The sequence below is a fragment of the Galleria mellonella genome, unplaced genomic scaffold, assembly GCF_026898425.1.
Source record: "Galleria mellonella isolate WM207_F2 unplaced genomic scaffold, CSIRO_AGI_GalMel_v1 utg63, whole genome shotgun sequence".
Taxonomy (NCBI): domain Eukaryota; kingdom Metazoa; phylum Arthropoda; class Insecta; order Lepidoptera; family Pyralidae; genus Galleria; species Galleria mellonella.
Genome location: NW_026442130.1, coordinates 419,563 through 430,433, shown reverse-complemented (window position 1 = coordinate 430,433; position 10,871 = coordinate 419,563). Strand labels below are relative to the sequence as shown.

Genomic DNA, 10,871 nt, shown 5'->3' with positions numbered 1-10,871 from the left:
AAAGAACATAGCTGTATAAAGATATATTGTATACTGTTTTTATACATTCCAATCGGTTACAACTAGAGACCGCAAATAGATTGAACGATGTATGCCTTTGTTTTTGGAATGTTTGAAGTATTAATCCATTTTTTTTAAATCGACAAAGAAGTTTGTAGGAAATCGCGAACAGATGGAGTGATACGGCTACATATGTAACACGGTTTAGATTTGGCGTGTGTTGGCGAGGTATGTGACATTTTTCCATAATGGTATTTCCATTGCTTCGAGCGCAGTCGTGTCAATGATGCTAACTTTTAGGATTATGGATGTATATATGAACGTTCGTTGTGTATATAAAAATATTTTGTTTCCGACATAAATCGTTCAATCTTATTGCTGTTGCTCTAACAACTATATATTACATGTACAATTTATTTATATTTTATTGGAACAATAATATAATTACATACGATAAATTATTGCTGTCTTTTATTTAAATACAAAATGTCTCCTTATATACAGGGTGAGCACCTTTAGTGTTTTTTATTTTTTACAAATACTTTTCCGCTCGGTTGGCAAGTACAATATTATATTTGTAGTTTTCTATCGTCTATTTTTGAGCAGAGAGGCTAGGAGTGACAGAAAAAATTAGTGTCAACAAGTGTTCAGTTGCCGTGGTGTCGGAAACATACTCTGTGATTATTTATTTTTTTAATTGTACTACTTATTACTATTTATTTTTCTATCGAGTCCCTCGAGAGGTAGGCAGAGATAACGGAACGTCAAATGTCTTTATCCTTGCACGCATCTCGTGCCTCGTTCACTCTCACTACGCACGCAAGTACTGTGGTTTCGGGGGCTCTTGACGTCTTCAGATAGATACTGGTCGCTAAATATATTTAGTACAAATAAAATGCAGTAGCGTGTAGGTGTAGGTGTAGGTGTAGGTGTACGCGCGCGCGCGTGCTAGGGCTGCAGGTCGCGCGCGGCGGCGGCGGCGGCGGCGGCGGCCAGGCGCGCGGCCAGCGCCGAGTTGGCCGCCACGGCCGCCGCCACCTCCTGCTGCGCCGCCAGCAGCGCGCGCACGCCCGCGCCCGCCGCGCCCACGCCGCCACCACCGCCGCCACCACCGCCGCCACCCGCACTCACCGCGCCGCACCGGCAGCACGCGCCCGCCCGCGCCGCCGCCGCCGCCGCCTCCGCCGCCGCGCCGCCCGCCTCCGCCTGCTGCCGCCGCAACATATACATCGACACTCGCTTACGGAATGCTCACCGATGGGCGATACCAAAATCGACATTTCAAGTAAATTAATAATTACATTTCACTATCGTTACTCGTGTAAAAATGTTACTCGTTGATTGATATTAACAATCTTCGCATCAAGCGAAGACAGCTCAGAGTTTCATGTTACACGAAAGCTCACCAGACAATAACTTTATATACCCGTAGAAATGGAAAATGTTTTAAATTTATTTATACAGATATACTCTTTTCTTTCCCGTGGGTGAGTACCTTAAGTAAGAAACTAAAAGAACCTAATAATCGAGAGATAGGCCATAGCATCCTTTTTAACCCCTCGAGCATATATACAACATACGCTGCACCACACAAAAACGTGGTACCGCACGCTAAAGTAGCAGCGTCTGTTGCAATAACTCGATTTTGCAATGTCGTTTTCATTAAATTTATGTAGGTAATAAACCCATTTATCCATAACCTCTGATTGAAATTTGGTAATTTAAAAAATCAGTAACGTAGTGAGTGTAGCAAGCCAGCCTAGAACCGATCGCTCCATGAGTTAAAACATCACCAAAAGCTTGGCTACGATTACCAACCCATGTGGTAACTATTGTCAAAGGCACGTCTATATAATGCTATTATAAATCGACACAACTCAGAACAGTGCACATTTATTGTGTTAAAAATAGAGATCATTTAAATTCTGATCAGTCTGAATAGACACTAAGAAATACACACAAATATCAGGCGAAATGAGAACGGAATATAAAAAGGATAAATAGGCTCGAAGGTGGAGAAGTGTACCTTGTGCAGCGCGAGCTGTGCGCGGGCGGTACGCTCGGCGTCCTGCAGCCGCGCGGCCAGCGCCAGCAGCTTCAGCTCCGCGCTCGCCGCGTCCTTGTCCAGGATCTGCGTCTGCAGGTACACCGTCTGCGCCACCTTGTACCTGCGCACCGCCGCCGCTCGTTACCACACACGTCTTCTACTCGTGCCATCTTATTCATTTTGTTATATTATCGTTTGTCATTCACATTTACGAGTATCAATGTCGTTATTTTTAGTATTCTTTTTTATACAACTTAGAATGGCAAACAAGCTGACGGCCCACCTGATGGAAAGTGGTAACCGTCGCCTATAGACATGAGCAGTATATATAATAAGCCTTAGTTTTTCTGTTACAAATATTTAACTAAATAAATATTTGCATAAACAGATTACCACCATTACAGTTCTTGATGAAATATATTGATCCCTCGAGTCGGATAGTAGTTATAATATGCTTACTTGTGTTGAATTTTATATTTTTTATGTACTCTGTGTAATAGTTCGAAAACAATACTGAAAGATTGTGCCGGCACCGACCAGTCGGCGACGGCGTCGGCGCGGGCGCGCGCGAGCGGCGCGGCGCGCTGCAGCAGCGCGCGCGCGCGGCGGCCGGTCTCGGCGACGGTGATGCGCTCGAGCACGTGGAACTGCTCGTCGTTGTAGGTGAGCGAGCGCGTGGCGCGGTCGCGCACCAGGTGCTGCCACGAGTCGCGCAGCCGCTCCACCAGCGCGCGCGCGCGCGCCGCCAGCCGCAGCGCCGCCGGGCACGCCGCCGCCGCCGCCGCCGCCGCCGCCTCCCAGTCGCCGCGCACGCCGCCCGCCGCGTGCCGCGCGCGCAGCGCCGCCGCCGCCGCGCGCAGCGCCTCCGCCTCGCCGGCCAGCAGCGCGGCGGCCGACACTGGCCCGGCAGCCGCGCCGCGCGCCGCCAGCTCGAGCGCGCGCGCCGCGTCGTGCAGGCGCTGCGCGTGCGCCGCCAGCGCGTCCGTGCGCGCCGCCGTCGCGTCGAGCCGCCGCGCCAGCAGCGCCCCCCAGCGCCGCACGCACGCGCCCATCAGCGCCGACGCGCCGCACAGCGCCTCCACGCGCCGCTTGATCACGTGGCCCACGCTGCACGCCGTCTGCACACGTACATATACACGCTCCTTCACACCGGATATAGAGCGCGATAAAACATATCGCTCAATTATTATTAACACTTTTCACTTTCAACATATACCGACATTTACTCTGTCAGGTTGACTTCCTCGCGATCCCTCGTAGAAAAAAAACATTGTGGTTCATTTCAAGTGAATTAATGGACCAGACTACCTGACGTCATTCCTCACTAAAACCATTCCATTTTCATCGTTTAAAAAATTACCTTAGCCTGACTAGCGTCGTTCTCCACGGACACTATATTAGGAAATACAGGGAACTTGGGTATCTCCGGCTCCGGCGGCATGCTCACGTTGTTGTTGTTCTTGTTGAACAGCAGCAGCGGCTCCTCGGCCGTCGTGTCCGGGTAGTTCTTGCCTGTAACATTACAGTTGTTTTCATCAACAATCAAAATAGATTTGGATTTCAAAACTAAGCATTTAAACTGAAAACCAATAAAAATAGTATACGTCCAAACATCTAAATAGAAAATTTTCACATCCACAAGGAAACGCCAAAACATATTGCAGTTTACTAGTCGGTCACGCAGAAGACTAGAAACTCAGTCGCTTGACCGCCAACAAATGCTCGCACTTGCATCTGTTTGATCGTCGACGCGCTGAATTCTCTGCGAAAGATTGGCTAGGCCACATTATCGTGGCATAATAGTTCGCGTTGTCCGTTCACGTTAGTAGACAATTCATACGAGAAGATGATACGCTGTAGGTGGAGGGAAAGGGATTGTTAGCAATGAAGCTTGACAGTCCCATTGTTAGCAATATGCCCTATTAAGTCGACCTCCACGTGGTTCCCCCTGGAAACCATCGTGAACAATTCTAGTTGAATTCGTCACGATGGGCTAACTGACCTTCATCCTCACCTATCATCCTTCACTGGTACCCCGCCGGTTGTATACCGATAGCGCAGGTGGGGTTACCATTCCATTATCATCCAATGAGATAAGCTGCATGTGGCGGTAAGCTTGCAATATTGGTAATAATCAGTAATTGTTATTTACCCAGCGTGTTTTCATCTATCTCGGAGGTGAGCAGCGTGTCCTTGTAGAGCAGTATCTGCGTCTCGGCAACGACGCTCGTCTGCTCGCAGATGTACGTCTGCAGGTGTTCGTACTTCTCCTCCGGCTTTAGGAACACCTGCGACCAGAAATATTTACGTTATACTATTCTCATAATCAATATCCAATACCAACAATGAAAGTTTAAAAGTATTCATACTTCTTTGATGGTTCATCATTGAACATGTGATTTCAACTTTTTATTTTGTATAACTGCCTACCTATAATGTTGTTACTCTAAGTTTAATTCAGTTGATTGTAAGTACTAGGGATGTCACGTGTATTTAGTTAAATCTTGTTTTTACTTATGATTGTGATCGGTTTTTTGGAGGGAAAGGGATTGTTAGTAATGGAGACTGAGAATCCCATTGCTAGTAATATACCTAACCAGGTCGACCTCCTCGCGGTTCCCCCTGGAAACTATCATGGTTAATTCCTGATGAATTCATCATGATGGGCTAACTGGCCTGTTTTCATTCTCATCTATCTACCTTCACTAGTGCTTCGCCAGCGTATCCCGTTAGCGCAGGGGGAGTTACAATACCATTTTCATCTATCAAAAAAAAAATAGGTCTTTTTGTCTTTACTGTTTTTTTTTTTATTATAAAATTGTCTAACTTATCGTCAACTAAAACCAACGATCAAATGCCAACAATGATAAATAACTTAATCCAATATTATTCATATATATGAAATTGGATTAATTTCACAATTATAAAATAAATAAATATAAATAATAAAGTGCCTAGCCCAGTGTTGTCTGATGCCATTCCCAGGATACAAGCAATGTTTCACAAGTCATCTCTAAGAGTATATATACGAGTTCTTTTTTAAAGGAACCCAGATCCCTTCTCAAACTATACAGAGACAAGTACAACAGTAATTTGCCCTTAGGGTTATGGCGTAAGTATTTATTATTATGGTTTTATTTCAGCAAAAGATTTTAAATTTTTCCTAACACACATTATATTTTCATAAATGTATTGACTGGTAACTGTGAGGACATTTGACCCCTTAAAATGTTTAACTAAACATCTAACGTCACACGTTACCAGAGGGAGACTTTGTACAAAAGTCGATTGCTTGGGCACCTCTGTCCCATTCGTGTTTCAACCGTGAAGCAGTTGTTTGCATGGCTGTGTTTCGATTTGAAGGGTGGAATATGGCGTGAATTTACAGGGTACAGAGGAATAACACCTGAGTCCTCAGGAATGGCAACGCATTGGGGGTATCATGGGCGAAATAGTATACTCAGTTATGTTCATGGTACTGCTCATGTCTATAGGCGACGATTACCACTTTCCATCAGGTGGTATAAAAAAAAAACTTATACAAATTTCTCAAATAGAAAATTTCATAAAAAAGTATAATATTTATAATAATAAATAGGCAAAAACAAATTGAATGCAAAGCGAACCTATATTAACCACCTGTAACTATTTTTTGCTGGATTAACCTTGGCTTTTAAAAATCTTCACGTATTTTAAGTCCGACAATTACATTGCGTGCAACTAACTGTTGTTTCTCGTTACTTATCCATGTGTCTTTTATTTAATGTGTTAGTAGATATATAATTACAAACAAGTGGTAATGTGCTTTATTACAGGCGTAATATTTGAGATTTTGCAAAAAAAAAAAGTATTCTCATTACACTATTACGTTATGTCCATGGTACTGCTCATGTGTATAGGCGACGGTTACCACTTTCCATCAGGTGGGCCGTCAGCTTGTTTGCCATTCTAAGTTGCACAACAAAAAAAGGACAGTCTTATTTTAAAATAAATAATATATATTGATGAATGACGAGATTTTTCATGAAAACGTTAGATATAAAATATTATAATTTAGAACGTGGAATATAAGTAGATACATTTTGGAATGAAACGCAAAGAGAAACGGCGATTTCAATAGCCACAAAATTAACATGGGAGTAAACCTTATCGATTTGTAAAAGAACTATTAAAATCGATTCAGAAAAAATACAAACGAATTGGAAGCATTTCCCATTTTGAAGTGGCTTAAAAAATAAGCAGCGAAGTGCAGTAGCTACAAACGATATCTAACTGTATGTAATATATGGGGGGGGGGGGGGAGATGGGATCGGTAGTAATGGGAATTAACAATCCCTCTGTTAGCAATATACCCTATCAGGTCGCCTACCACGCGGTTCCCCCTGGAAACTATTATGATTGATTTATTGTTCAATTAGTCCCCATAGACCAACTGATCTGCATCCTCACCTATCGTCCCTCACTGGTGCCCCGCCAGTGTATTCCAATAGTGCGGGCGGGGTTACCATTTCATTATTTATTTATTTATTCCTGAGTGAACTTATTGGAAGATTGTAAAGCTCATCCAGTTGATGAAATAAATAAATTATCATCCATTAAAAAAATATATATATATAACGATTTACAGTGTAAATAATATTTATTTATTAATTAAAGTTTATATATTAATAAGATATGTAACTAGAAGAGGGCCTAAGACTTCACGACACAGGGAATCCTAGTGTGAAGTCTTGGGAACAAATGTAAAATTGTGACATGTATTTTTGGATTTAAAATTTTTTTTATACCACTGACGTGGCAAACAAGCATACGGTCCACCTGATGGTAAGCGGTTACCGTAGCCTATGAACACTTGCAATACCAGGGGTATTATTATTATTATATCAATCTACGGAATAACCGAATTAAACGGTCATCGCGTAAGACAATGTAAACGGCGCGGCCTATTGTTACTATACTCGTATGTAGGTCGCCGCCGTAACGAGGTTTCGCAGTGCGCCCGACAGCCGTAACATTCGTAATTAGACACGTTCCATGCCCACGCTGGAACACTTTCGATTTCCCTACACTACTTTTAGTGGCTGATTCTAGGTCTAATACAAAGAGAAGGGTGATGTGTAAAGAGAGATATGGCAGTGAAATTACTGGACACTACCAATATTGAAAGCCAATATTAATAATGGGTATGACTTTTACACGGTTCTCCCTGGAAACCATCGTGATTAATTATTGTCAAATTCATCGCGATGGGCCAACTGACCTAACTTCATCCTCACCTAGCATCCCATACTGGTACCCCGCCAGTGTTGTAATGTAAATAGGACTCTATTTTCCGCGCTTAGCCTCTCATTTGGGCCGTTGTGCGTAACTCCCGCTAGTGTTATCATCCATTAAAAAAAAAAACCTCGTTCACAGCACAGAGACCATTCACAACAACCACCATTTGATTTTTTATTTTTACCCGATATAAATTACATCTATACAATGAAATTACCATTGTTTGGCATAATATAAATACAAAAGCAATACTTACTATTATTATAAATGTGAATGTAAGTTTGTTTGTTACCTGTTATCATTTGAACAGCTTAGCCAATCTTAAAATTTTTTTTATACAACTTAGAATGGTAAATAATCTGACGGCCCACCTGATAGAAAGTGGTAACCGTCGCCTATAGACACGAGCAGTACCATGGACACAACAGAGTATACTGTTTCACCCATGATACCCCCATGCGTTGCCATTCCTGAGGACTCAGGTGTTATACCTCTGTACTCAGTAAATTCACGCCATATCGCACCCTTCAAATCGAAACACAGCCATGCAAACACAGGTGCTTCACGATTGAAACACGTATGGGACAGAGGTACCCAAGCAATCGACTTTTGTACAAAGAGAAATGAAATTTGGTATACACATACTATATGAAATGAAGAAAATAGGCTATTTTATATCTCAGTCAATGAATATATCCCAGTCACATGGACAAAGTCACTGGTAAAAACTAGTATAATCATAAACACATATATATCTTCATAACAACCTATTAACATCTCATTAACAGGCCCCATTTATGAGTCTACTGGGAACGGCTTATCCAGAACCAGGGGACTACAGATATCTTAAACCGCGGGATATCGTCAAGGTAACGCATAGGATCTATGAAATGATGCTATAAGGCAGGGGGAAGCACAAAAGATCCGTATGGGTCGACGTGCAATAGCTTAGCTGACTTCATATGCGAAAAATAAGATAACAGGCCCCATTTATACTTCTTCCCATAGGAGGAAGATATTACCCCATTATAGAGAAATTGATCATGAAACAGAATGTTGGTTTTGTTCAGTTGTCTATCACATTCACTTGTGGAAGATGCTGTATGTTCCATTTATCACTAGTTTTTTTTTTTGGTGGATGAAAATGGAATGGTAACCCCGCATGCGCTAATGGGATACGCTGGCGGAGCACCAGTGAAGGGTGATAGATGAAATGAAAACAGGCCAGTTAGCTCATCATGATGAATTCATCAGGAATTAACCATGATAGTTTCCAAGGGGAACCACGAGGAAGTCGACCTGGTTAGGTATATTGCTAGCAATGGGATTTTTAGTCTCCATTACTAACAATCCCTTTCCCCCCTTTATCACTAGTTAAGACATCATAGGTATAATAAAGACACATTGTATTCTAACACTGTCACTATATGAAATGATACCTTTACTGGTTCAGGGAGCTTGTCAGACTCCCAGATGTTTAGTGTTTCCATAAACATTATGTAATAATCCACATTTTATCATAATAAATACTTTACCATAAATAATATTAGTTAATGTGTGATAAAAAAAAATAGATAAGGCAATAGACATATATATGTAAAGAAAAATTACACTACTTAGTATACACACCTTTATACTGACTGCTTTGTTCACATGAAATATGTGTATGGGTTTTGTAGATGTGACAGTTTGCACCTCCGAGAAAAACCTTTCAAAGCTCCAAATCCTATGTGGATCCACTTCCAGCAGCCCCGCCAATAATGGTGTGACTAGTTTCCTTAGGCCCTGGCTTAACTGGCAATGGGAGGGCAGCTCCCGAGACCATTCTATAGGGCCATTTTCTGTCGTTTGTGTTCCCTATAGAAATATTAAAGTAGACATATTATGTAATTTTTTTTATTATTTTATTTGTTATTGCAAATCCCAAAAACTTTAAATAAAAACTCTGAATTCTGCAAACAAGTTAAAATATTGTTAAGCACACACCATGTTGCATTCACTACTATAGTAATAGACCATAAAAGCCAAATTAGCTAATATATTATAAACCTATATTTACTAGATGTATACTGTGACTTTTCCTGAATGTGGATATGGTTTGTTTGTGATGATTTTTTACAAACTTGCACACATAAGAATCATTTTAGTAAAATAAAAGTATATTACTTTAACCCTTCTTTGTATAATGGTGGAAATTTCCAACATTGAATGCCCAAAAATTATATAAAAGAACAATTTTACATATGTTGATTGTGTCTGGATACATTCTTAATGTCCATTGCAGAAAAAAAAATAAACCATAGCTGTCAAATGTATTTTTTTAACAATTTTTTTTTTATTTTGAACATGAAATATGGCACCTTGATTTATTTCACCATTAAAAAAAAATAATACAAAGAAGGGTGAAATCTTACTAATTATTTAATGTTGTTGAGTCACCTTAATTATTTAATGTTATAAATTATTTGAGCTGCTGTCACTATTGTTTAATAATGTGAAGAATTAAATAATAAAAAAGTTATTACAAACTTACTGCAATAACTCCTGATGATTTCTTAGTAGTGATATAAAACATTGTTTCTTTATTTCTCCGGCCACCATATGGTCTGAATGGTAGTTGTCCTGTTGCAACATGATACAGGGTCACTCCTATGGACCACAGGTCTACTGTGGCCCCAAAACTCTTGCCTACTGGTTTTCGCAATACTGCTCTCTCATACATATCAGGATGTAAGTATTCTTCAGTGCCATACAATGATACAAACTGCTCCTCTTCCTGTAACTCTCTAGCTGCGCCAAAGTCTGTCAACTTGTATGTGGTAGTGCCATCCTCATTGATGTACTTCATAATGTTTCCGGGTTTCAAGTCTCGGTGTACTAAATTGTTGTCACGCAAATGCTTCATGCCAGCCGTTAAATGTTCTAACACCAGTAGAAATTCGTGTTCTTGAAGGCCATAAGTGTTCTCGGGGTCGTCCAGTATGTTAAACAAACTCCCTCCTGTGCACAGTTCCATAACAATAACTTTCCCGCGCCCCTCCTGCTCCTCTTCAATAGCCAGTAATTTTACAATATTCTCATGTTTCACCTTTTTCAAAACCTCAAATTCTCGCATTTGCACGTCATGTGGTCTCATATGGCTCAGTTGGTTAAATGTTTTTACAGCCACCGGTTCACCATTATTCTTATTCACTCCTTGAAACACTGCGCCAGTAGCGCCTTTGCCCAGGACGCTCGTCGTACACCACACATAATTCTCTGAACCTCTCAAGAACGACATTATGATTTCCTTTGTTCCAAAAGTTTATTACTCTTTTTTACTGGCATAAATCAAGTAATTCCATGTTATCTATAAAATGTTGTTTAGAAAATCACTTTACATTAAATCTATTTCATTACTTATAAAAGTAAAAATGTACACGTTGTATAAATTAAATGTTAAAAATTACATGTAAACAACAATAGAAGGAACTTTTATTATATTTTTTATTTATTTATCCACGACAAATTGAAATTACCTAGGTAAACCAAATTGACAATATTTGAC

General features: G+C 40.8%; 1 protein-coding gene across 2 annotated transcripts; it reads right to left on the bottom strand.

The window, feature by feature from the left end:
- Positions 1 to 10: 10 nt before the first annotated feature.
- On the bottom strand, positions 11 to 10,868 carry LOC113521774 (inhibitor of nuclear factor kappa-B kinase subunit epsilon). 2 transcript variants are annotated; one of them, XM_026907428.3, is made up of 7 exons: positions 9,858 to 10,868; positions 8,954 to 9,181; positions 4,200 to 4,335; positions 3,408 to 3,559; positions 2,585 to 3,165; positions 2,027 to 2,168; positions 11 to 1,209 (listed from the first exon to the last, which is right to left on the bottom strand). In XM_026907428.3, the coding sequence occupies exons 1-7, from the start codon at positions 10,602 to 10,604 to the stop codon at positions 949 to 951; spliced, it is 2,247 nt and encodes a 748-aa protein (XP_026763229.2). In that variant the 5' UTR covers positions 10,605 to 10,868; the 3' UTR covers positions 11 to 948. The 2 variants fall into 2 exon arrangements, with proteins under 2 accessions (XP_026763229.2, XP_052755979.1); XM_052900019.1 differs by having other exon boundaries at positions 11 to 1,206.
- Between the last annotated feature and the right edge of the window lie 3 nt (positions 10,869 to 10,871).

What these genes read in the sequence shown, in the direction of transcription:
- LOC113521774 (XM_026907428.3), bottom strand. Translation starts at nt 10,604, where the DNA reads ATGTCGTTCTTGAGAGGTTCAGAGAATTATGTGTGGTGTACGACGAGC. An exon ending in AATCATCAGGAGTTATTGCA is followed by an intron (nt 9,182 to 9,857) that starts GTAAGTTTGTAA and finishes ATATTTCTATAG; the next exon opens with GGAACACAAACGACAGAAAA. An exon ending in GCCGACGCCGTCGCCGACTG is followed by an intron (nt 2,169 to 2,584) that starts GTCGGTGCCGGC and finishes GGCGGTGCGCAG; the next exon opens with GTACAAGGTGGCGCAGACGG.